Below are 26655 nucleotides of genomic sequence, written 5' to 3'. Positions count from 1 at the left end.
ATAATCTCCATCTCTCTACACTTGAAAAAATCGTACCTAAACAATATCTTCCCTTTCTAATAAATATTTGTGTTTTATCCGTTAATTAATTAGTATTGAAAATGAATTTTCAACATTTAAAAGAAAAAAAGAGTGTTTGAAAATGTTACCAAATAGGCTTTTTCTTTCACCGACGCCGTCAAGAATTCATCAAAAGTGGAAAAAAATGATAAAAGAGGCATTTCTCCCTCTCCCTCGAGAGAGCCATCAGTCCTAATCGACGATATATTGCATACAGTTGAGCGAAGTAGTTCAGAGCTCAGAAAAAAAAGGGCAAAAGCGAAAGAGCGAGAGAGCGAGAGAGAGAGAGAGAGAGAGGCATGGAGATAGAGTTGGAGCCTCGGGTCACAGCTTTGCCCTACAAAGTGAAAGCCACGTCAAGGGAGTCGCCGTCCCAGAAGGCCGCTCAAGTCCTCGAGGCCGACCTCCGCTCCTACTGGTCCACCGCTACCAACACCAAAGAGTGGATCTTACTCGAACTCGACGTACCTTGCCTTGCCCTCTCTTTCTTTCTTTCTTTCTCTCTCTCTACATTGATTAATGGCTTCTAGTTTTTTGCGTGTTTTTGTGACTGAGTTTCATGCTTTAATTGTTGAAAAAAGAGGCTTTGTTTCAATTTTCTTCCTTGCAGGAACCTTGCCTGCTATCACATGTACGGATTTATAATAAGTCCGTGCTTGAATGGGAAATTGCAGTTGGCTTGCGTTACAAGGTTAGGTGCTTGAATTAATTCACTTTTTAATTTCTTTCACAAAATTATGTAGGTTGGAGCTTGTGTTTGATTTAATTTTTAACTTTGGTACTCATTTCATTTACCTTGAAGTTCACTTTCGAATTGAGAACTTGAATATATCCTCTTATTAAAAAGAAAAGAAAAAAAAAGGAATGGGAATGGGGAGGATACTTCGTGGTATGTGTGGTATGAAGCCTACCATTTCATTTGCGAATACTTATTTGATAGTTCTTGAGTACTGTCTTCTAGTTGTATACGAGTTTTTAAGGGCCTAATTATCTATTATGATGATGTTGTATGAGGTAGTGATTCATTTTTCTTTTCCAGCCAGAGACATTTGTGAAAGTTCGCCCTCGCTGTGAAGCGCCTCGACGGGACATGGTGTACCCTATGAACTACACCCCATGTCGCTACGTGCGAATATCTTGTTTGCGGGGAAATCCCATAGCTGTTTTCTTTATTCAGGTAATATTAGAGGATTTTTTTTTTCCTTTCTTCTCTACATTGCAGTGACACTATGCTATAGGTTCATTTAGTTTTAGCGTGCCAGATAAGAATTTTCCATCATGCATTAGCCATTGGCTACTGCAGGGCATGCACTTACATAAAAGTATAGAAAGTATTTGCTATCATGATCCTTACTAATTGGGGCTGAGATCTTCAGGAATTCTTGGTGGAAAATATTGGATGATACTTTACTTTTGTTGGGTCTTGTTTAATTATTTTTTGCCTCAATTGTTGTTCAATAATGATTAACTAAATATGTGCAAATGCTCATGTACGGTAAGTAATTTGTGAAGCACTTGATAATCTGAATTAATGTAATTTTCTCAATGCACAGCGTCTTCTGGCAATATTTGTAAAGAATGCTTATTCTTTATTTCTTTTGTAACTTTTATGGTGCCATCATTGAAGTTAGTTCCTACATGCTTATTTTCTTGTGCAATGTAGTAAAAGTCTTGCACTATTTTGTCTGTTACTTTGTATGGAATGCTCACTATGGCTGTTAACACCTGCTTTTGATTATATACTCCTACAATCTTAATCTCGTCATGTAAGTTACAATTATTTCTCCTTGGTCTCAGCTTATGGCACTAAAATTATTTCCCATTATTCCTGCCTTGCAGCTGATTGGGGTTTCAGTTACTGGCCTTGAACCTGAGTTTCAACCAGTTGTTAATCACTTGTTGCCACACATTATATCGCACAAACAAGATGCTCATGATATGCATCTTCAGGTGGACTTGTCACTAATGCCATCTATTTTGTTTTGCTGTGTACCCTATGTCTTGTATTATGATATTTCTTTGCCAACTGATGCCAATTAGTTTGTAGTTGCTTCAAGACATGACAGATCGGTTGCTTGTGTTCCTTCCACAACTTGAGGTATATAGTTCTTTGAGATTAGTTCAGGATCTATTATCTATTTACTTTTTCCCTAAGTTTTTAGTAAGCAATAAAAATTTCATTTTGAAAATGGTGGGAAAGTACAAAGGAGGTGTACAAAGTAACCTCAAAAAAGGTACAAACTAAACATTATAATTTATAGGGATGGACACTAAGAATGGATGACAATGGAGGCTACCTAAAGCCTTTGTCCCATCATCTTACAATTTTCATTCCCTAAGGTTCAATTTGTTTCGACATTAAATATTTTTCCCTAGAAAATGTTTTCAATAAAAATATGTAGACAGAAGGAAAATGCTTTTTCAGTGCTTCTTTGCATCGGAAGCTTTTATGTAAAAACCTACAAAAACTAGTAACACCAAAGCCCTATGATTTGAGAAGGCAGCAAATGTGGAGCTTGGAACGCTAGATCTAGAGTTGGAGATAGTGAATTGGAAGTTGGGGACAGTAGACTGGAGGTGGCAGATGGTTGCATGGTGCAAAGGAGTCAGTGGGGATGGTGGTGATGGTGTGGAGTAAGACAGGGGAGAGAGAGAGAGAGAGAGATGAGAGAAGTAGAGAGAAGAGAAAGAAATATAAGAGAGGAAGAGCAAGAAGAGAGGACTATGTTGTCGAGAAATGACTTAAGTTTTGTTCAAGTGTAAGTCATTTTCTAACAAAACATAAGTCATCTTTGGCCATTTTTGTTGCAATTTTCAATTGACCAGGAAAAGATTCTCCATTAACTATTACGTTTCTATAGAACCAAACATAGGAAAATACAAAATATATTCCAAAAGATATTTTACGAGGAACGCAATGGAGACTAAGTTTTCCTTTCCCTATACCATATTTTTTTTCATTGTTGCTATCATACTGGTGAGCATTGTGTTTTACAATTGTGCAGGCAGACCTAACAAGCTTTTCTGATGCTGCTGAGCCTAATATACGTTTTCTTGCTATGCTTGCTGGTCCATTTTATCCAATACTTCAAATTGTGAAGGAAAGGTTAGTTTATGCTGCCAGATATATTTCAAGTGAGCTCTTCTAATATTCAGTTTTATATAGTTTTGTGTAGTTGTTTGTTGGTTGACATGAAATTGTCCTTTTTGTGCTTTTGCATCAGATTGAGAATTTTATGATAAGATTCTATATATTTGTCTCATTTATAACCCAAGCATGTGTGGAAATTTTCGAAATTTCCTAGCTTTTCATTCTTTTTGGCAACTAATTGTATTTTTATTTGACCATTGTAATCAAATACTAGATGATGAGAAAACCTTCAGCCTTCAATAGGAATTCGACATGTAAGCTAAAAACACCAAATGTAATAGGGATGAAAACACCGAAACCTCATTTCTCTAGCACTCCTCAATGGAAAAACCTACATTCAATTCAATTGCGGAACCTCATTTCTCTACTTGGGCACCACAACCGGAAAAGATCAGGCATGTCTACCTCTTTTGCCACCGCGTGACTGCGTCCCTCTCCATCCCACCCCTAGTCTCTCCCGATTCGTCGCCCCGGCTCGCTCTCGCCCCATATCAATTCGCACTCTGCTCCGAAGTTTATACATAAAAGTCTAAAGCATAACAAACCCAAAAAACTTTCCCCTTCATTCGGTCAAAAATCAAGACAACACCCTCAAAATTTCTTCCTCCTTTGGCTAACAATACAAACCACCCTAAAATTCCAAACAAAATCAACCACTGAAAAAAAAACCCAACTACAAGTGATTTCGCCACCCCAAGCCGAAGCCGAAGCCCAGAAGAACTAAAAATTGTAAGAATCTCACCTTGCTTGAAGAAACAAAGTAACAAACCAAACCACAAAGAATCTCCACCCAAAAGACGGTGGCCTTGGACAGATTCCGGCGGTGGCGCTCAGTGGAGGAGGCAGGGGTGGTTTAGGCGTAGATGGGTGGGGTAACGTAGAAGGTGTTATTTTTTGGTTGATGAGTGATTTTGGTGGGCTAATCTGGTGTTTTCATTTTTATTGTATTTGATGTTTTTAACTGACTTGTCAAATTTCTATTGGAGGAAAACTAGGGTTTTATAATCCATTTGGATAGAAGGAGCTCTACTAGATGCTTTAATTTTTGAGTGGAAAATGTTGATTTACTTTTTGAATAGGAAAATTGTTAATATTTACCAAAAAAAAAAAAAGAAAAAAAAAGAGAGGTAGAGCATTTATCCTACTTAATTGCTTTTTCCCCGTTAAATCTTGAAAATAGAGACGTGTCTTATGTAATGCTGTTGAAAACTATTAGTTACATAGTAAGACTATTTCTTACAAAAAAAAAAGACTATTTCTTACAAAAGCTCTTAGAATCATACGTTATGTGATTAGAATTGCTTTTAGAATTTCACAGAAAATAAAAGTAGTTTGTCCCTTTATAACAGTGGCTGGCTCATGTTCTGGTGACAGAATATTTCAAATGTAATTAGTGTATCATTCACTTAGTGTGCATTTGATGCCTTTATGATAGGGACATAGAGTTGATAGCTGTAATTTTAGATGGAGACCTGATATCATGCGCTTTTGATCCAGATATAGCATTCCAGACACGATACAACTTAGAAATTTATGAGCACAAAATGTTTATAACTTTGTTGTCTTCAACAATTAGAATACATTTCATCCATTCTTTAGCCTGTTCCAGTGGAAAATTAGATGTGCATCCTCTGATTTTTTCAAACTGGAGTTCGAGATGCATGCTTTGTAATCATACTTCTGACAAAATAACCATAAGGAGTTGGAATTTGAAGTTGAAATACCAGGAGAGGGCCAGACTTGGTCCCAACCTAACCTGAAAGCTTAACCCATAAGCTGTGATTTCGTGGGATCTACCAAGCCAATAGTTCATTGTATTTGCCTTTCTGCTATGAAGCCAGCACATGAACATCTCTAGTTCTGTTACTATTAAAGTTTATGGCTGGAGGCTCTGTTAATTGTAATTCCATAGCTCCTATGAGCTGATTCAATCAAAATGGTAAAGTTATGGCTTGACCTCTTTCATAGGTTGTGAGGAAAGCCTCCAATTCTATTTATTTAGCAGTTGGGTGGATGAGCCTTCCATTGCATTTGTTGTACACTTTTCTTGGATTCATTGCTTTTGCCACTCGAGAAATTTTCCTTTGTTGAGTATATATCCTTACACAGCAAAGAGAAAAAATTATCTTGCCATATATTCTACTTAAATTTGGCAGGAAAGAGGCTTGCTTGACACTGAATTACTGATGGACAATGCGCAAAAAAGGTTCATGATTTCTTTGGCTTAAATCTTTTGGTCACCGAACTACAGCCAGAATCGGTGGGGGATTGCCATCATCCCCGAAGCCTTCGGAATGTTATTCCCCTGTCTTGTCTGTTCACCCAGAACTTGAATTGATGAAATACTCTAAAAAATTGGACTCCTAGTGTCCTTGTGTCCTCCTTCCTTTTGAATTGTTGTATATTTGTATACTTTCTTTGTTGATGAGGTATTTTAGGGTGCGTTTGGGATTGCAATTTTGCAAGAATAATCTGCGTTTTTAAAATATATCATAAAAAGTAAGGCATTTGGCATTGCGATTTAAAAATCACTTAATCTAAAATAGGAAAAAAATCTGTGATTTCTATAAGTATGCTAGGGGTTGCTTATTTGAAAAAGTGCGAATTTAAACCAAAATTATAATTTCGCATAACAAATATTTGATAAAAAAGTATTTTTTAATATGTTTTACTAAACACCATTGCGATTTTAAAAAGTAGCGATTCTAAAAACACGATTTTTAAAAACGTAATTTTTAAAATCACACTTATTGAAACCGCAATCCCAAACGGATTCTTATTCATAGCCTAACTTTGACTTTGTTCTCAATCATTTTCCACCGGCATTGTAGGGTTTGTGGTATTGATTTTATTCGATTTGCACCTTTTTTTGTGTGGCATATTGTGTGTTCTCAGGCGTATGCAAACAATTTCTAAGGCCAATATATTGGGTTGATACTGCAGAGGAACTGGAAAGTCTATTACCAATCTCACAGACTCTGAAGGCTCTAAGAATGGTCATGTGTCATCAGCTTTAACTGTTTCCTCTAACTTTGAGGTAGCTTTTGTTCTCTCTCACTCATTCTTGGTTCCTATTTCATTTGACGTGCAGCTTAATATTGAAATGCACCCACAAAATAGCTTCCTGCCTTGCCCCCACCCTTGCCCCAACTCTTGCCCTTGCCCTCGCCCCCAAAATCCCATGTGCTTGAGAGGGGGGCCCTGGTCTGCATATCTTAGTAGAATAACATTTGCTACTTTTTGCTTTTGTTCTTTATTAAAAAAATAATATTTTTTGCTCTAGTTTTTAGGCATTAAAATCAGAGGAAAACTAGGGCCACATTGGTAACAATTTTGAAAACCTTTTTCTATTTCAAAACCAAAAACACACTTTTCTCAAAACTATTAACAAATAATTCAAAACACATAACACTTTTTAGTAAACTTTTCTCACCCTTGAAGGAATATTTTGAGAAAACAAGTGCTTGATCTTTCAAGTGTAGGAGCTAACTTATTACTTAAAAAAATAAAAAAGATTAGAGAGAGGTGACCGCACGACCACCTCCAACGGTGGAGAAGGGTGGCTGTGTGGCCACCTCTATCTGGATTACTGCCACATAAACAGTTTTGCCATACTTCTTTTTTTTTTTAATTAAAAATATCAAAATCCAAAAAAAAAAAGAGAAAGGCAAGGAATCTTCCACTCCTTCACCCTTGCACGCGCACGTTGCGTGGGCAACCCCATTGACAGAATGGGTTCCTGGGGTGGCTACGTAGGCAACCCCACAGTGGGGTTGTGGAGCCACCTCTTTGTTAGGGGTGGCCACGTGTAGCCCCTCGACTAGGGGCGGCCGTTCGAGCTAGCCCTCTTTTGGGACCCCCTCTTGTAGGGTTAGAGAGGTGGCGAACCCCATTTGTTCTTAGTATTTCTAATAAAATAATGTTTTTAGCACTTGGCATGTGACATGGAAAAATTGCTTACGTGGCATTAATCCCGGTAACACCACCACCTAAGTAGTTTTGGACGGAAGGAGTAAAGTGAAAAACATGAAAAACCTAAGGAATTAGAAGTTGGATTTAAAAACCGAATGAGTAAATTACTTTTCATTTCTTTTAAAGAAGTCAGCTCTACACTTGATTTTGTTTTTTTTTCAAAATAAGCATGTTTAGTATTCATTTCCTTGAAAACACAACAAAAATTTTTCTTAGGTTGGACTCCACAGAAAACATGTTCTCAAATGTGGACTCCACCAAAATATACTTTTTCCTCACTAAAAAACACTTCTCGCATTTATGTTACATCAAAACATTTTTTCAATCCAAAACCAAAAAACACTTTTCATAACCATTATCAGATATACCCTAGGTTGTTTAACTAACTGAATCTCAAATTTTCTTTTTTAAAGAATTATCCATGGCTCTCAACAATTTGTTCCATCAGCACTGGTATTATCATCCATGCTCCACATGGTTAGTTAGGGTTAGTTTAATATCTGAAACATATGTCATTTTATCTTCTATATTTTTCTTAGTAAAGGTTTTAGTTTTTTGTAAACTCCCTTATTTTTCAACTTTTTTTTTTTTTTTTTTTTTTTTTTTGTATAAAAGAAGTGAGATAAACATGTACATGGTTTTGCTTCTGAAACTAGGTGTTATTTACATACATTTTCAATTTTTAGATAACGGTTTATCCAACATGATTTAAGGTTCCGTTTGGTTCAATGTTTTCATTTCTGGTTTTTGCTGCAATCTATAAATGCAAAATTATGTTCATTAACTCCGGCAAATATTGCCTGAAACTTACTAATAAATCATAGCTACAACAATCAAAATGGGAAAGAAGAAAAAAATAGTTTGATTATATGGCCATTAGTTTGGAGGAAGATTCATGTAGTCAATCCCAATAAGCTGGGATCAAGGTTTAGTTGAGTTAGATTATTAAGCTTTTGATATTTGTTCTTGCGTTAAAAGAAATAATATATATATATATATATATATATATATATATATATATATATATTTTTTCTGCTTGAAAGCAAATATTGTGTTTTGTGCTTTCAGAAAAGTACTTTTTCCCTGTGTAACGAAAAAGTGCTTTCTTGTTTATATGCCCTTTTGCTTTTTAAAATTATAAACTCCTTTCGCTTGCAGCCTCGAAGGTCACGCAGCGTGTCACCTTTTGTCTTCTCCACATCCAGTTCCATTGTGTTTCGTCCAGATTCAATTTTCATGCTGCTGAGGAAGGCATATAAAGACTCTGATCTGGGAACTGTTTGCAGAATGGTAATTTAGCTGTATCTGCCTTTTATACTTTGGTGGTCAGTTGTCAACCTTTTGATGCTAATCTGGTAATCTAAATGCCCTTTATTTCAGGCTTCCAGAATTCTGCAGAAGTTCATAGAGCCAGTTATATTGCAAGAAGCATCAACTTCTCCCGATGAAGTAACCTCTAATCCGGATGAGACCTCAAAATCTGAATTATCTAAACCCGTTCCTATAGTTGATTACTCAAACTTATTTGGAGAAGAATTTTGTATTCCTGATGATCACTGGGATACCAGCTGTCTTAACATCTTAGATTTAGGGGCGGTGGAAGAAGGGATTTTACATGTTCTTTATGCTTGTGCGTCACAGGTTGATTACTGTAATAGGGACATAAAACTCCTTAAGCACCTGTTGTATTTTGCAATGTCTTTTTTGTTTGCTGGCGCTGTGATTTATCAACATGATTACTTTGTATTGTTTGCAGCCTCTCCTTTGCAACAAATTGGCAGAGTTCTCTTCTGACTTCTGGTCTGCATTACCACTTGTACAAGCATTGCTACCAGGTCAAGTATCCTGTGACAGAAGTTTTTTGAATTGTCTTTATCTTCATAGCAGAAAAATTATCCAGCATTTTCATGAATATTGTTTTTTTTTTTTTTTTTTGGGATAAGTCATTTTTCATGAATATCATGGTCATAATGACCCATATATCTTCATAAATATTTGATGTGTACTTTTTTTTTTGGCGATATATAGCACTTCGTCCTACTATGAGCAGTCCTTTTGATGTTGTTGATGAAAGTTTTTCTCAATGGAAGCAGCCTATTGTGCAACAAGCCCTATCTCAGGTCACATGTGATGTTAAGGGTTTTTTTTCTTCGATTTACTTGTTTCTGTTTTTGTTTTGTTTGTTTGTTTTTTTTTTGTTTTTTTTTTTATGCAATGATTTTGTTTTAAATTCGTATCCCACTCACATGGCTGCTATAAATTGCAGATTGTGTCTACATCAGCATCATCGTTATACCGTCCACTTCTTCATGCCTGTGCTGGCTATTTATCATCGTTTTCACCATCGCATGTTCGTCACTCTGTTCATTATAATTATCCAGTAGCATTTTATTCTTTTTATTTATTTTTTAATTTTTATAACCTATAATGTGTAGCCCTTTTTCCTAATTTGTGTCCTATAGACCATCAATGAATAAAGAAATAATATTGAATCAGTGAATTTGACATATTCTTGCAGAGCTCAAAGAAATATATAAATGAAAAGAAAGGGAAAAAAAAAATAATCCACTGACTGTTCCATTGATCTCTTCCGGATTTTTAACATCAGAATATTAATGTAGTCATGGTTCAATGCGTTAGGTTTGCTTACTTTTTCGTTGTTGGTTTCTTACTTTGGATTTGATTGGAATAAAGGAGAGGGATAATGTAATAATAATATAATTACTACACTATTAGTCGTTAAAATGTCAATTTTTTAATCATTATCATATTCTCCCCTCCCCTGGCGCCCCTTCTCTTCACCCCACGTATTGTGCTCATGCACACATGCTGAACTTTTGCTTGTTTAGTTTATAATGTTCGTTTTCCACGATAAATATGTATCCACAAATGTTAACTGTGCAAGAATCACAAGTTTTAGAGTAAATACATTAATACAAAATTATAAACTATATCACATTATAGCATCTATTTCACCAATCTAAATTGATTGCTTTTAAAATGTTATTTTCTAAAAGGGTATTTTTTTCAATTCACTTTGGAAAAAACTACTTTGGTTGATTCAACATATACAAATGAGAAACAATTCAAAGTTACTGGATTGAGTATATAACTTACCTGGAAAAGAGAAAGGAATAAGTACATAACCCTCTCTTTTAAGCATAAACCCTTTAACATGTAATTCTAAGGCTATCGGCTTCATTGTCTGCTCACACAGAAACAAACTGCTTTAACCTCAACCCTTCTACAGGCAAAGGCTGCATGTGTTCTGATTGATCTGTGTGCTAGTGCCCTTGCACCTTGGATGGCTCTGGTGATTGCAAAGGTTCGTCTGAGGCTATTTTTTGTTTGAGTTTCGTGCTGTGCAATTGGTAGTACACATTGGTTTTCTCTTTTGTTTGTACTTTTTTTTTTTTCATTTTTGTTTATCTTGGCTTTGAGGCTGAATTTTTTACAGGTTGATCTGGCTGTGGAGCTTCTAGAGGATCTTTTGGGTACAATCCAGGTGTGTTTATTGGTTTGTGTCTGAGCCAAATACTATGTAATGTATGATCTTGAATATCATCTAAATTTTTGTAAGGTGGGTAGAGAATAGTTGTGTCATTTGCCTGAAGGTCAAAACCCAAGAGATATTATGATTCAAATTTTTAAAATTTTGGTGAATGGAGTCCTTGCTTCCTATCTTATCTGTCTAGTATTGATCATTTTTTATGGAAATGATAGCTTCTTTTCATGTCACTGTACAGTAGCTACTCAAAAACTAAGTTAACAGGAAGAGTTTTGGTGAAATTCTACTTTTCTTTTTGTATGAAGCCTTGGATGAATTCTGATATCTGATTCCCGAATAGAATCCAGAAAAAGGGCAGATATATTAAATGTCATATATCTAAGTATCTTTTAAGTATCTTGGTCTTCTATTGGAAGCCTCTTATAAGGCCAAGTCTATTTAGATGGTGTTATTGAGATGATAGAGTGTCGGTTGGCTAGTTCGATAATGTACTTGTCTAAGAGTGGTAGGGTTACCTTAATCAAGAGCACCATTTCCAATTTGCCTATGAATTTCATGTCTCTTTTTTCTCTCCTTACTGGTGTTGCAAACCACATAGAGAAACTACAATGCGATTTTTTATGGGGTGAATTAGGTGAAGAGTTCAAATTTCACTTGTTAAGCTGGTCCAAGATTTGTTCTCCAATTTTTTAGGGCGGGTTGAAGGTCTAGAACTTGCTGGTGTTCAGTTGTACTCTTTTGGGAAAATGGCTATGGCACTATATGCATGAGAAAGAGGCTTGTTGGAGAGTTGTGGTGGATTCTAAATATGGCAGCTCGTGGAGTAGGTGTTCTAATGAGATTCTTGGGTCGTATGGGGTGGGGTTATAGACGAATATCAGGAGGGGTTGGGGGGTTCTCGTCATACGGATTTGAGATGGGAGATAGCTCCAAGATTATATTTTGGCATGGGCTATGGTGTGGGGATCGGGTCCCTAAGTAAGCTTTTCTGGATTTATGTATATTTTTTTGGTAAATAATTGATTCATTGAAAAGTGCAAAGGGGTGCAACCCTAGTACACAAGATGTATACAAAGAAAAGCCCCACTAAAGGCGAAAAGAAGAACTAAATGCCACAAATTGAGGCATAGTAGAAAATTGAGAAATATTTAAAGCCCCTGCCCAATGGAAAAGCATCTTGATTAACGTCTTTATGAGCTCATCCATTGTTTTTTCTTGATCTTCAAAACAGCCTGCATGCCTCTCTCTTCAAATAGTCCACATTTGACACAATGGGCTATTCTCCACACCACCTGTACCGAACGATTACCTTATACTTTCCTAGCACATCATCCATGATGTGCTAGGAAAGTATAAGATATTGTCTCATCCACTAATCATTGATGGTATTAACATTCCTAATAAAATAAAATGTAACATCTATTCCCCAAAAGCTGTCCAGCATGAATGCATATATGAATTTGGATGATGGATGATGGTTGATCTTGGCACGAGATGATGCAAGTTTGTTGTTTTGACAAATCTTGAAATTAAAAAAAGAAGGAAAACAGAAAAAAAGATAAGGGTACAGGGTGCATTTATGCAATATTAAATTTATCAAATTATTGAGAACCCTAAGTTGCAACTTCAGAGATATAATGACACATACCTCCCTTGGTTATACACAAACTAAAAAGGGCTAATTCACCTTATAAGGGTCGAATGTCATAAACCCTTCATTTATATATCCTTATAATTATATTCCTGCTCTTTACTTTAGAGAGTTGTGTCATAAGGTTTTGATGAATTTAGGAAGGACCAAGAAGTACTGGATATGATTGTGCAAATTTGAACACATTTAGCAAGTGCCAGTTTTCTATCAGGAGTATCCAAGAAGTGGTCATTGTTGGACACAAATATGATACATATATGGCTTCCTTGTAGGAGCATCTTTGCTGCTTGGAAAGAAGTTCATTATGTTCTTATGCTGGATAGTAGAATATAACTTTATGATGATAGTCATTGGTATCTCACTCATATGCTCACGATAACATTAAAGCAATTAAGAAAGCGTAAGTATAAAAATCAGCTATCTGTTTGTTCTTCTATGTGCTTGTGCTAGATCACATGGATGGTAAACTTTTATTGTACTTGCTGGCAGCTGCCTTTTTCTTTGATTGCTCAGATTTATGGTAAACTTTTGTCTTATTGTTCTTTTAATACATGTGTTAGAGTGCTCGCCATTCCCTGAGTCGTGCTCGGGCTGCCTTAAAGTGCATTGTTCTGGCTCTCTCCGGTCACATGGATGATGTGCTGGGAAAGTATAAGGTATTGTCTCATGCTTTGTGTTTTCTGTCAACCCCAAAATGATAAAAAAAAAAAAAGGAAATAATTTTGGTCTGTAGTGCCTTGATATAACTATATCTAAACCAAGTGTTTGGGCAAAGAACCTATCTGTGTCTGGTTGGGCTTCGCTGTGCCAAGAATGAGGCCCCTTAGAATTGTTGGCTTTTTGTAGAATTAAAAGCTAAATGCCCTCCTATGTAGTTAGTATACTTGGTTAAGAGATTTATAAATTTAGCTTGTTTTTAAGTGTCAAAATGTTTCTGTTAATGTCTTTACCATGCTTCTTTCAGGAAGTTAAGCACAGAATTCTCTTTCTTGTTGAAATGCTGGATCCTTTTCTTGATCCTGCCATAGCCACATCGAAGAGCCCAATAGCTTTTGGAGATCTGTCTTTCACTTTTCCAGAAAATCAGGGACAGACCTGTATGACTGCCCTCAATGTCATCCGTACTGCAGTAAGAAAGCCGGCTGTTCTTCCTTCTTTAGAATCTGAATGGAGGCGTGGCTCAGTTGCTCCTAGGTAATACATGCCTTTATCATACTTAGGCTGGAATCTTTTCTTCTATGAATATTTTGGTATGACAAATCCACAGTAGATTTGAACCTTTCTAAACAAAAAATTGCAATCTTTTCTAAGAGATTATAGGGAAAAGAGAGGGGAAGGATACTGTATATAAAGAACTTTTGAATTATTAATTCAAATCTCACTTGCTAAATTGGGAATGGTATATGCTCCTTATGAAGAGCAGATTCTCCACTAGCATCATGTACATATTTTATCCTGCCTCTTCCTAAGATATTACTAATTGTCTTTTGGTTTCTATAGGCTTTCAGTAAAAAAAAAAAATTAAGTTCTTCAGACAGTTCTTTTCTTTTATGCTTAATTGGGAATTGATAAAAAATTTCTTTCTCGAGGAGTTTTTTTAAGAGTTTTTGAGGCTTTAGAGGATCTGGATCCAGATTATGATAATAATAACATTATTTATGGGTGATCCAAATCTTGTCACTAAATGTGCTACAAAAAAAAATGATGATGTATTGGTATAGGATATGCTAAATTTGTTATTGAACTACATTTGTTTTATGTTTTATGTTTATGTTATTATATTATGTGAGGGCATTTATGTACTTGCAGCATGAAACGTTGATATAAATAATACAATACCGGGAGGAGAATACTAATTTTCTGGTCTCAATTTCTCACAAGCTGTCTTTTCTTTTCTCTATTATCTCTCTTTTGATATAAATAATACACTACCAGGAGGAAAATACTAATTTTCTGGTCTCAGTTTCTCACAAGCCGTCTTTTCATTAGCCCGTATCCCAGAACTTGCTGGTGATCCGGTCAGCTGATGCCGGTGGCCTTCCCTAGCCCTTGCCGAGGCTGGTGTTTGAGATGGAGGAGCCTTCTTTGATCCTGCCGTCCTCTATGGTGGGTGATGTTGTTATTGCTCCCACCGGCGTGTCTTCCGGGCTGTTTTTAGAGATGGTTTTGTCTCAGAACATGCCAACAACTCTGGGTTTGTGTCTATGGGGTGGATGGGGGTGGTGATGGTGAGGTTTCGCCTCTGTGTATCTATCCCCCAGAAGATTGGGCTATGCATTGTGTTAAGGAGATCTGTCTTATTGTGGGGATCTCTTGTGAGGGTTGTGAACAGCAGACTTTGGCTCTTTTGAGGACCATCGACGTGAAGCATTGGAGTCCTCTAATTTTAAAGGCAACAGGGAGCTAAAAAATTTGAAGTGCTCCATTAATTATAATGCCAAAGGCGAGTCTTCTAGACGTGGAAAAGCAATGTTCACGTCTTCTAGCGCTTCAGGTGGCTTTCATGGGCCTTTAGGGTGGCGTATTTGTGGGGATCTTTCTTGGTTGTTGTTGGAAGTCCCACATTGCCTGGGTATTAAGGAAATTGTCCATTTATAAGGTGAGGGGAAATCTCAACTCTTGAGCTAGCTTTTGAGTTGAGTTAGGCCCAAGACCCATTTCTAACATGGTATCAGAGCCTAGCCCAATTGGCTGTGGCCCACCGTCACCCATTGTCGCACGTGTTGGCTTGGATGTCCTCCCGCCACACGTGAGGGGGCGTGTTGGAAGTCCCACATTGCCTGGGTATTAAGGAAATTGTCCATTTATAAGGTGAGGGGAAACCTCAACTCTTGAGCTAGCTTTTGAGTTGAGTTAGGCCCAAGACTCATTTCTAACAGTTGTTTCTGCAGGGGAGGGGGGGTTTGCTCGTTTTAGTTTGGCGTTTCCTTTATATATTTCTTATGTATGTAGGGGCACTTTACGTCTTTTATAAAACTTCGATTACTTATCAAAAAAAGATAGAAGCTTACACAGATGTTGATTGGGTTGGATCAATTGTGGATACATGGTTCATTTTAGGATATTGTACTTTTGTGGGAGGTAATTTGATTACTTGGCACAGAAAAAGCAGTTGGTGGTTGCCAGGTCATATGCAGAAGTAGAATTTAGAGCTATGGCCATGGAGTATGTGAAATATCATGGTTGAAGATATTGTTGAAAGAACTTGGGTATGACTCTAAAGATTTCATGAGACTGTATTGTCATAATAAGGCAACAACTCATGTTGCTCACAATCCAGTCCAACATGACCAAACTAAGCATGTTGAGATTGACAGGCATTTTATTAAGGAAAAATTGCATGCATGATTAATCTGTACACCATGAGTGAAGACAAGAAAACAACTTGCAGATATTCTGACAAAGGGAGTTCCGAGTAATGCCTTTCCACAATCTTAAGCAAGCTGAGCATGCATGATATCTTACGATCTTAAGCAAATTAAGCATGCGAGATATCTTTGCCTCAGCTTGAGGGGGAGTGTTGTTAAACTACATTTATTTTATATTTTGTGTTATTATATATTGAGAAGGCATTTATGTACTTGCACCATGAGATATTAATGCAAATAATACATTACCAGGAGAACTCTAATTTTCTGGGTCTCACTTTCTCATAAGCTGTCTTTTATTTTCTCTACTTTTCCTCTTTCTTTTCTTCTATTATACTATCCAACTAAATTAAGAGCCGAAATGGTTGTGTAAATATATCCAATGTGACTAGTAAGTGCTTGTCTCTAGTTATTTCTGCTGTGGATTTATCACTTTGTTGTTTACTATTATTGTCTAACATAATGCGAGTTTCATTAGAGAGTGTTGTGTTTTTGTTTGGTTGGTAATAAATGAAAATTCTTCATGCAGTGTACTTCTCTCAATATTGGAACCTCACATGCAGTTACCTCCTGAAATTGATCTTCGCAAGTATCCTATATTGAAACCACTCGAGCCTGAATCTTCAAATGTTTTATCTCTTTCATCTGTCCCTCGCCAAGGAGGAGGTTCTTCAAAATCAAATAGCCAAGATGACTATGATGGAAAGACAGATATTTCTGATACAGCTGTGAAGTTTGATGTTTCTGAAGATGTCAGTCTATTTTTTGCCACTCCAGAACTTCGGAGCACAGCAGTGACAAATATTAATAGTGGTCAAGATGAAAATAGCTCTATTTCTAACCATGGGGATGTCAGCTCAGAACCAAAACAGGGGGCTGAGAAAAACGTTACTGGCCAGTATCATATTGACCTAGTATTAGATGCTGGTTTTACTGCTGAATACTTCAACTTGCAAGCAGATTATTTTCAACTAATTAACTATCGAGATTGTGAACTAAGAGCTTCTGAGTTTCGGCATTTGGCTTTAGATCTGCACTCTCAAAGTGAGATTACCATTGAAGGTCATGATGCTGCTATAGATGCTTTGCTCTTAGCAGCAGAGTGCTATGTGAATCCCTTTTTTATGTTGTCTTTTAAAGCCAGTCCAAAATTTATGGATCAGATGAACATTAGCAGCTCTAGAATTCCCCAAAATCATGACATTTTGGAGCTGAGAAGGGTTTCTGAAAAGAGTAAAAGTGATCTAAAAACAATATCTCATCTTGAAAAGAAAAGAGATAAAATTGTTCTTCAAATACTGCTCGAGGCTGCTGAATTAGATAAGAAGTATCAGGAAAAAGTGTCAGCTGGGGAACAGTGTCCCTACTCTACTGAAGGATTTGATGAGGAAGTCGTCAAGTTGTCTCCCCTTGATATGCAATCTGCAGATGCTATCACCTTGGTTCGGCAAAATCAGGCCCTGTTGTGCAGTTTTCTGGTTCAACGGTTGCGGAGAAAGCAACATTCAATGCATGAAATTCTTATGCAAAGTCTTGTGTTTTTGTGCCATTCAGCCACTAAGCTATACTGTGCTCCTGAACTTGTCATTGATATTATATTAGAATCTGCTGAGTACTTAAATGGGATGCTAACATCTTTTTATTATCAGTTTAAAGAAGGCAATTTGCACTTGAAGCCTGAGAAGATACATGGGATACAGCGACGGTGGATACTGCTTCAAAGATTGGTGAATGCTTCTAGTGGTGGTGAGGAAGGGACAGATTTAGCGATCAATATTAACAATGGTATTCGTTATGGAAATTTAGTTCCACCTTCGGCCTGGATGCAGAGAATATTGACATTTTCTAGATCTGCATTCCCTTTGGTTAGGTTTCTTGGTTGGATGGCAGTATCTCGTAATGCTAAACAGTATATGAAAGACCATCTTTTCCTTGCTTCAGATCTGTCTCATCTGACATATTTACTGTCAATATATGCGGATGATCTAGCCATAGTAGATAATGTTGTCAATCGAAAGCATGAAGATATGAAGACTGAAGAGTCAGTGGGCAAAAATGTTTCTTCAGTTGGAAATGGATTCACTGATGAACTGGATGGGGATCAATCTTTCCGTGTTATCTATCCTGATCTCAGTAAGTTTTTTCCTAAGATGAAAAAACAGTTTGAAGCTTTTGGGGAGATAATTTTGGAGGCAGTTGGGTTGCAGCTGAGTTCTCTTTCTTCCAGTTTAGTGCCTGATATCTTGTGTTGGTTTTCTGAGTTGTGTTCCTGGCCATTTCCTCACAGGGAAGAGATTGCTTCTCAAAATGGTTCTGATAATCAGAAAGGTTTTGTTGCAAAGAATGCCAAAGCAGTCATCCTTTATATACTCGAAGCCATTGTAATTGAGCACATGGAAGCAATGGTGCCTGAGATACCTAGAGTGGTGCAGGTTCTGGTATCACTTTGTAGAGCGGCATACTGTGATGTGTCATTTCTCTACTCTGTACTGCATCTTTTGAAGCCAATTATTTCATATTCTTTGCATAAAGTGTCTGATGAGGAAAGACTGTTGGTTGATGATTCATGTATTAATTTCGAGTCATTATGCTTTGATGAGCTTTTTGATAATATCAGACTGAAGAATGAGAGTCAAAATAGCTCTGCAGAAAAAGTGTACAGCCGAGCATTGACAATTTGTATTCTGGCTTCTGTCTTTTGTGACTTGTCCATTCAACGCAAAAGGGAAATTTTGCAATCCTTAATCTTTTGGGCTGATTTTACTGCATTTGAACCAACAACTTCTTTCCATGACTATTTATCTGCATTCCAGTGTGTAATTGAAAGTTGTAAAACGCTGTTAGTTCAAACTTTAAGAGTCTTTGGTGCTATCCCACTTCAGTTTCCCCCACTTTCTGAAGTGAGCAGTAGTGTACTCTCTGGTAATAGTTTGGAATCACATGCTTGGTTTCTCGGTGATGTCTGCCATAGCTCGTCTCTAACCATGGCTTCTGAGAAGTTAGAAAATAACAACTCTGATGCTGGTATTGTGAATGCAAAGGTTTATCATTTATCAACAGAGGAAATAGCAGATTTTTCTAAAGACTTAGAGGCTCTCATTGCCAAGCTTAACCCTACTGTTGAGCTCTGTTGGAATCTTCACCAACAACTGGCTAAGAAGTTGACTATTGATTTGGCACAGTGTTTTATGTATTCGAGGTGCTTATCTTTGATTGCACGAGCAGTCCACAATGCTGAAGAGGATGACAGTGAAAATCCTTCACCATCTAAGTCAGCTGACCAGTTCCTAATTCATTGGAGGATTGGTCTTGAAGGACTTGCCGAAATCATAATGATGCTCCAAGCAAACAGTTGCTGGGAAGTTGCTTCTGTTATGCTTGATTGTCTACTCAGAGTGCCGCACTGTTTTTCACTGGATAATGTGATTGGTCCTATTTGTTCTGCAATCAAAAATATTTCTTGCAGTGCACCAAAAATTTCATGGCGCTTGCAGACTGATAAATGGTTGTCAATTTTACTTGAAAGAGGTGTTCATACTCTTCCTGAAAGTGCGGCTCCTTCGATTGATTTGTTCTGTTCAATGCTGGGTCATCCTGAACCCGAGCAACGATTTGTTGCGCTTCACCACTTGGGAAAACTTGTTGGCCAAGATGTGAATGGAGGAACAGCTATACAGTCTTCTATGATTTGCAACAATTTAGTTTCACCTAGCTCAGCTATTACTGTTCCTGATTCTATTCTATCTCATCTGGTTTCTAGTACATGGGATTGGGTGGCTGTGCTGGCATCATCTGACACATCATTACCTTTACGGACATATGCTCTGGCACTTCTCGTAGATTATATCCCATTTGCTGAGTGTCACCAGCTACAATCACTTCTTGCAGGAGCTGATAGTGTTTATGGTTTGGGAAAGCTTGCGCATCCTACGTGTGAGGGCCCATTACTACAACTTTCATTAGCACTTATTGCTGGTGCTTGTCTGTATTCTTCGGCTGAAGATATTTCTTTGATTCCTCATAATGTATGGAGAAATATTGAGACTTTAGGGTGGTCAAAAAGTGGTATGGTCCATTTTTATCATATTTGAGTGTAATTTGGTATAGACAACATTTTTATGGAAACGTAGAGAGCATGCTTCTGAGTGATTTTTGTTTTGTTTAATTTTTTATTTTGCAGATAGCAGGCTTGGGGATCTGGAGAAAAAAGCTTGCCAAGTCTTGTGTAGATTGAGAAATGAAGGGGATGAAGCTAAAGAGGTATGTGGTAGGATGAGGCCAAAGTTGTGGCATGCAATCAAGCTACAGAATAGTATATCTGAATTTCTTAGGGAATTGTGTGTGTGTGCATGCGCTGTATGCAATCGAGCTACAGCGCATTTGTGTGTGTTATTTCTTTTTTCTAATCAGGTGTTTCTCTTGTATATTTCTTGTATACTTGGATTTTGTCCTTTTGATTGTAAAATAAAATCGATTACTTATAAAAAAAAAAAAAAAATTTAAAAAAAATTTCCCTTTTTTATGGGACTGGTTTTCTCTTCAATAGACCAAGACTGGTTTTCTCTTCAGTACAATAAAAAGATACAATTTATTGTTTGTTAACATTTTAATGGTTCACTATGCCATATTTTACATGTAAGGTCTTGAAAGAAGTGCTATCCTCAAGTCCTTCAAGACAATCCGACCCAGATTTCAGGAGTACCCGTGAATCAATTCTTCAGGTAAGATACATTACAAAAGAGCGTGTTTATAATTTCAGTTGTCAATACTGAAATTATTAATGTCACTATTGTTCTGTTTGCATTCAAACAATCTTGGTAAATGGCAGTTGTAGGACAGTGAGAAATTTCATTTTTCCAATGCAGTTGGCTTCTCTAAGTTCTTTACTGGTGTTTGATATTATTGGCAGTACTGTTGACTTAAGTGAATGGCACATATCTATGCTCTACAAATGAGCCTGGTTTAAGGTGATGTCTGGATGTGTATCCTAGAGCATTGCCTTGTGTTTTAGGTGACCCCAATAGGATTTCTGAATGCCACAGATATGTACGTGTATGCATGTATCCATTATTAGAATATAGGATTTCTATATTAGTCTAATATTTTCCTTATTAGGCTATTTACCATTTATATGTAATTGTAACATTCATTTCATTCTACATCAAAGGGATTGAGGGTTACTATGCCAGTGCTGATGAAGAAGGATTTGATGGTGGATCAAGGAAGGAGATCGTATGTTGATGCTTTGGTAGGGAAGGGGCAATATTAGGAAGGAGATTGTATGTTGATGCCTCGGTGGGTTTCGACCGTTTCAGTTTGTTTAGACTAGTTCAGTGGTTTGCTGTCCGATTTAATTTGTTTTTCAGCCGGTGTTGTGGTATTTCAGTCAGTTCTGTTCAATTTTTGGCCAGTTCTGTGGTTTTTCAGTCTGAATACTAACTTGCTGATGTGTTTAGAAAGTCTATGTCATAGTTCATTAGAGTTAATTTCTTCCAAGCTGGACTTATATAATATATATCTCCGACTTGAAGGAGAGCGTTAGAGAATGAAGGTAATATTCTAATAGAAAGGGGAATGACCAGGCGTCTGTACAGGGGTTTCCATGAGTTGTTCCTATAAAGTGTCACTATGAGGTGTCCCTACGAGGTTTTCATATTCTAGAATATTATATTTCTTTTTGTATCAATGAATTGCGAGGGCCAGAGATACCAAGTCTCTCTTTTGTGAATCCTTTCTCATATCCCGTATCTGTATGCATGCTTTGTAGATCTCTCCACGAATCCCCTAAGGCTTGAGCGAAAACTATCTGATGTTGAGTCATTACAAGAGCACCTTTGTCTCTTGCTTTAACAATGCAAACGAGTTGGAACTAGGAACTCAAATTGTAATGAAGGCTACGTTTCCCTTTTAAGCTCCTATATAAAATCAATTTTAAATATTTCTAAAAAGGAAGAAAGGGAACTATGTTTCTGTTTCCTAGTAGTAAAGCGTTTGCAACAAATGTAAGTGGTGTTAGAATGAGATCTTATCCTTTGTTTTATAGCTCTTTCTACCTATTGTGGTTGAACACCTGGAATTTTGTTTCTTTCCATTTGCCATAGGCTATTTCGCACTGTCTTGCAGCCATATAAGTTGTTGCTTGTCCTTTTCATGTTGTTGCTAATTTTATTATCACTGGATTTGTAACAGGTTCTTGCAAATTTGACTTCTGTTCAGTCATACTTTGATATCTTCTCCAGAAAAATTGACCAAGAGATTATGGTAAGCCTGGGTGACTGCTGGTTTTGTTTGTTGCTTCCAAGCTCCTGTGTGGTCAGTTTATAATTTAAATATGTCGTAGGAACTAGAGGAGGCTGAAATAGAATTGGACGTCCTTCAAAAAGAACATTCACTACAAGAAGATTCCAAAGATGGGCATCAGATTCCTTGTCTAGCCTGTAACCATTTCTGACTCTTGCATTGTCATTTACATGTAATTGGCTGCTTAAAAAATTGTTCCTGTTATGCTAATCAATCTTTTTCCTGCTTTTATCTACTGTGCAACTTTTTTATTTTCCAGCTCCTGTGAAAGATGATACACGCCTTCATCAAATCAAGGATTGCATTCGTTCCCTGTATGTACCAATTTCACTTTCTGTTGCACTTTGCAACACATGAAAATCATTGTAAATTGATAGAAGAAAATACAAAAGCCCATTTTTTGATAGGTAATTTTATATCATTAATAAAGCGCTAAGGGGTGCAACCCTAGTACACAGAGTATACAAGTGAACCCCTAATAGGAAGAAGTAGAAGAACATAAATTCAAAAAATATGCAAAAGTAGAAACAATCAAGCTGTGATGTGCCGCGATCCATATATGGTGCACGGATGGGGCAGTTCGATTGAGTTAAAGAAGTATGGAGGCTGGCTCCGTTGTGTTTAATGTGGTGCCTTTGGTGTGAGAGGATAGATTAGGTTGGAGCCCTTGCAAAAGGGGTCAGTTTGAAGTGAAGTCGTTCTATACAGTGCTAGGTAGCCAGGATAGTCCTTTTCCATGGAGGAGTATCTGGAGAGTAAAGGCTCCTTCGTGGATGGCGTTTTTTGCGTGGACAGATGCTTTACGGAAAATTTTGACACTTGATAATTTGAAAAAGATGAATGTTGTGGTGGTTGAGTAGGTTGCTTGTGTAAGAAGAATGGGAAGTCAATTGACCACTTATTGCCTCATTGTGAAGTCGCGAGAGAACTATGGAGTTATATTCTTAAATTGTTTGGTGTTGAGTGGGTTATGCCGAGACAGTTCATTGATTTGTTGAATAGTTAGGGCGGTCCGGTTGTGTGCGGTACCATAAAGGAAGTATGGAGGTTGGTTCCAATGTGTTTAATGTGGTGTCTTTGGCGTGAGAAATGCTCGGCATTTTGACGACATAGAGACATTCGATAACAGAGTTGCGGAAGACTGATGAACACGTTACATCTTTGGATGCACATCATAGCTTATTGGTTATAATTTTGCAGATTTTTTGAATTCATGTTCTTCTCTTTCTTCATCTTAGGGTTTCTCTTGTATACTCCCTATTTACTAGGGTTGCGCCCCTTTGCGCCTTGTTTATGATATGACATTACTTATCCAAAAAAAATATCAAATATTTTAATCTCATAAATCATCATTGTACAAGATATGATGTCCAACACTGCCAAGAATGACTCTGTTGCTAGGTCTTTTCTTTGCTAAAGTAGAATAAGGTTTTATTAAGATTGGAAAGCGTGCTGGAGATTCTAGTAACACTGAGACAGGTAGGATGTAAACATTGCACATTGGGCCAAATTGGACATAGAGTTCTTTTATTATTATTTTTACTCGGTTCATAAATAAACATGTCAAGTTTTAACAAACTAGTAGTACTTGTGGCCCTGTGGGGCCCATCTTTTACTCATATTTAAAAAAGCTAAATTTCATAAAGTACGAGAATCAATCTTACAAATGCGAAATCCCAGTATGAATCCATTTTACTATTGTAGGCATTGTGAAGATTACAAATTTAATTTCAATCAGATTTCCTTTTTTTAGAGAGAAAACTAAACTGCGAGAGGATATAGCAACCCGCAGACAAAAGAAACTTATGTTGAGACGTGCCCGTCAGAAATATTTAGAAGATGCAGCGTTACGTGAAGCAGAACTTCTGCAAGAACTTGATAGGTTTAACTCTTATCAGTGGCTCATCTCATGTTCTTAATTGCAATAGTTTTGTGATGGATACCAAGTTGAGGGGTTTGCATGTAACAGTTAGCATTTTTACGTATCAGGGAGAGGGCGGCTGAAGTGGAAAAGGAGATTGAAAGACAGCGACTGCTGGAACTGGAGCGTGCTAAAACCAAGGAGCTGCGCCACAATCTTGATATGGAGAAGGAGAGGCAAACACAGGTAAGAACCCTTCCCCACTCAATCTGAATATATTGATTTTCCATATACTCTGTTGTGCTTTTTCGTGAGTTTTATCAGTTTCCTGCCATAATATGCTGGTAGGCACTGAGCTCCTTGGCCTATCTGAACTTTTGGTCCTAAGAAAGGTGAGGCGTACCTTTCTAGTCCCTAACAGTAGAGGCAGCAAGAAATTCTGTGAATCTACTGGAGTTAATATATTGCGGGTTTTCTTATATCTTTCTAATTGTGATCAATTCCTTTCCTGACTATATTGTTAAGTCCTTACTTTTAGTATTGTGTGTGTGTGGTGTATATATATATATATGTGTGTGGTTATCTATTGGGGTTGGATTAGACTTGCCCAAGGACTGGTACCCATAATTTCCTTTTTCATGTTCCCTTTTGCCCTCCTTTCTTTTTCTTTTTGCTATTGCAATATTATTTATAGTGTACAAAAATAAAGCAGCCTATATTATATTGGTCATTATATCATCCAAAGAAGTAACAGTATAATATGGAGAATGGAGACAAATAAAACCAGTGAAACTCACGTGACTAAGAAAAGTAAACATATCTCATGTGATTACCACCTGCCCTAAATAGGCTATCAGGAAAAATGGCCTCCACCTGCCCTAAGTTGGAAGAGATGCTGTTGGTTGTTGGATAGTTAGGGGTGGCAAAATGTGATTCTACCCTTCAATTTTGCTAGAATCTTTTATGTTAAAAAATAAAAGTTTGCTAGTCTTTGGTGTCTTTAGTTGAAAGTTACTGTCTTATTGGCCTCTGGTCTTTTGGAACTACTAAATCCGAAAGTACATTTGTATGTAGCGAGAACTTCAGCGTGAACTGGAGCTGGCTGAATCAGGACAACGAACATCTCGACGAGATTTTTCTTCCTCCAGTCATAGCAGGTGATCTATTTATGTCATGAGTCAAAATCGCTTTATTATTTCATAATCCTATTCAGCAGTTCTGTATATATACAAAAAGCCAGATGAATTTATTTTTTAGTAGTTTGAGGATTTTAAGGCCCTGCAACTTAGTGGAATTAAGTAGTAAAGAGTTGTTAATTGTTATGAAGTATTTTATGCATGTGGATGCAATAGATTTATCAATAAATGAGTTTCTTACAAAACTAACCGCATTAGATCTGCTTTAGTACCTTGTTAGGATTTATAGCTAGAACTAGTTTGAACTATGTTTGATGTGCATTCTACATCAAAGTTCTTGTTTCTATCACGGCCTACAACCATGCTAACTAGGATATTTGAACTTGATTATTCTCCTGTTTCCTGTCAATTCAGTATTAGGGCAACCAGCTATTTGTCAGATGGAACATGTTTATCTCTAAACAATCCCTAGTTGCTTTTTAAAACAATTTTACAGTAAATTTCTTGCTGCCACTCTAATTGTGCATAAATTTCTTACTGCCACACTTTGTTTGCAGTCGACCTCGGGAACGGTTTCGTGAAAGGGAAAATGGAAGATCAGGTAATGAAGGGAGCACAAGAGCAAATAGTGGAAGCCTGCAGCCTGAAACGTCTACCACTAGTACATCCATGGGAGCCATGCCAACTGTTGTTCTGTCTGGTTCCCGGCAATTTTCAGGCCAGCTGCCTACTATTTTACAGTCGCGTGATCGTCCAGATGAGTGTGCTAGCAGTTATGAAGATAATCCAGATGGAAGCAAGGACTCAGGTGACACAGGTAGCATAGGGGATCCAGACTTGGTGTCGGCATTTGATGGACAGTCTGGTGGATTTGGTTCTGCTCAAAGGCATGGATCCAGAGGGAGCAAGTCTAGGCAGGGAGTCGAGCGGAGAGAACGGGATGGTAGACGGGAAGGGAAGTGGGAAAGAAAACATTCATAAGTCATGGCTTGGAAAAGGAGGTGAAAGCTTAGGATAACTTGGTGTATATATGTGTGTTCATACGTGCACTGATCTGCATAGGGAAAGGATTTCCAAAGGCATCTTACAGGGGCATCTTTTCAGGACGCAAGGCTTTGGATTGGTGTAGCATAGCACCATATATAACTATTTGTTTAGGTCTCTTTTGACAACAACATTACTTTATTTTTGTTGCAGCATCTAGCAGGTTATATGATTTAGATACAATATTGTTAAATCTTAATGATTATAAATCTTTATATTTCATACAAAAGGAAAGGGAAAATATTTTTATAGTGATACTGAATGTTAAACCGGTCAAACCTAAACCTAAAATGTTTTTCTGGCTCAGTCTTCATTCAACTTGCGCTGCTCTCTCTCTCTCTCTCTCTCTCTCTCTCTCTCTCAAACTCCCTCTCTGTTATGAGCACAATTGTTTGGTTGTAAACAATGTAAAGGAAATAACACTTCTGGCACTCCAAGGGGCCAGTACCTCCACAACACTTTTTCTGAGTAATTTCGGTGATACTCATTTCATAACAAATGTTGTTTAAATACAACTGAAGATAGGATAACTGTTGGGGCCACTAAGGATATAAATTCTTGACCCACTATCAAGTGATTGCCCATACATGGACTGGAACTTACT

General features: G+C 37.2%; 1 protein-coding gene across 3 annotated transcripts; it reads left to right on the top strand.

Annotated features, from left to right (window-relative positions):
- Positions 1 to 217: 217 nt before the first annotated feature.
- LOC132186127 (uncharacterized) lies at positions 218 to 26302 on the top strand. Of its 3 annotated transcripts, XM_059599951.1 has the most exons (26): positions 218 to 524; positions 671 to 751; positions 1100 to 1237; positions 1900 to 2010; positions 2108 to 2158; positions 3066 to 3166; positions 6155 to 6248; positions 8342 to 8473; positions 8564 to 8824; positions 8940 to 9018; positions 9212 to 9303; positions 9450 to 9533; positions 10434 to 10508; positions 10641 to 10688; positions 12903 to 12998; positions 13307 to 13536; positions 16240 to 19775; positions 19891 to 19970; positions 20351 to 20431; positions 21900 to 21971; positions 22051 to 22147; positions 22270 to 22324; positions 23764 to 23892; positions 24000 to 24117; positions 24946 to 25028; positions 25565 to 26302. In XM_059599951.1, exons 1-26 carry the CDS (start codon positions 360 to 362, stop codon positions 25986 to 25988), a joined length of 6513 nt encoding a protein of 2170 aa, XP_059455934.1. In that variant the 5' UTR covers positions 218 to 359; the 3' UTR covers positions 25989 to 26302. The 3 variants fall into 3 exon arrangements, with proteins under 3 accessions (XP_059455934.1, XP_059455935.1, XP_059455936.1); XM_059599952.1 differs by lacking the exons at positions 218 to 524; positions 671 to 751; positions 1100 to 1237 and having other exon boundaries at positions 1937 to 2010; positions 2101 to 2158; XM_059599953.1 differs by lacking the exons at positions 218 to 524; positions 671 to 751; positions 1100 to 1237; ... (3 more) ...; positions 6155 to 6248; positions 8342 to 8473 and having other exon boundaries at positions 8737 to 8813.
- Positions 26303 to 26655: the final 353 nt, after the last annotated feature.

This window comes from Corylus avellana, chromosome ca7 (genome assembly GCF_901000735.1).
Source record: "Corylus avellana chromosome ca7, CavTom2PMs-1.0".
NCBI lineage: Eukaryota > Viridiplantae > Streptophyta > Magnoliopsida > Fagales > Betulaceae > Corylus > Corylus avellana.
Note: the sequence above shows the minus strand (reverse complement) of the source record. Positions and strands in the feature narration are given on the sequence as shown.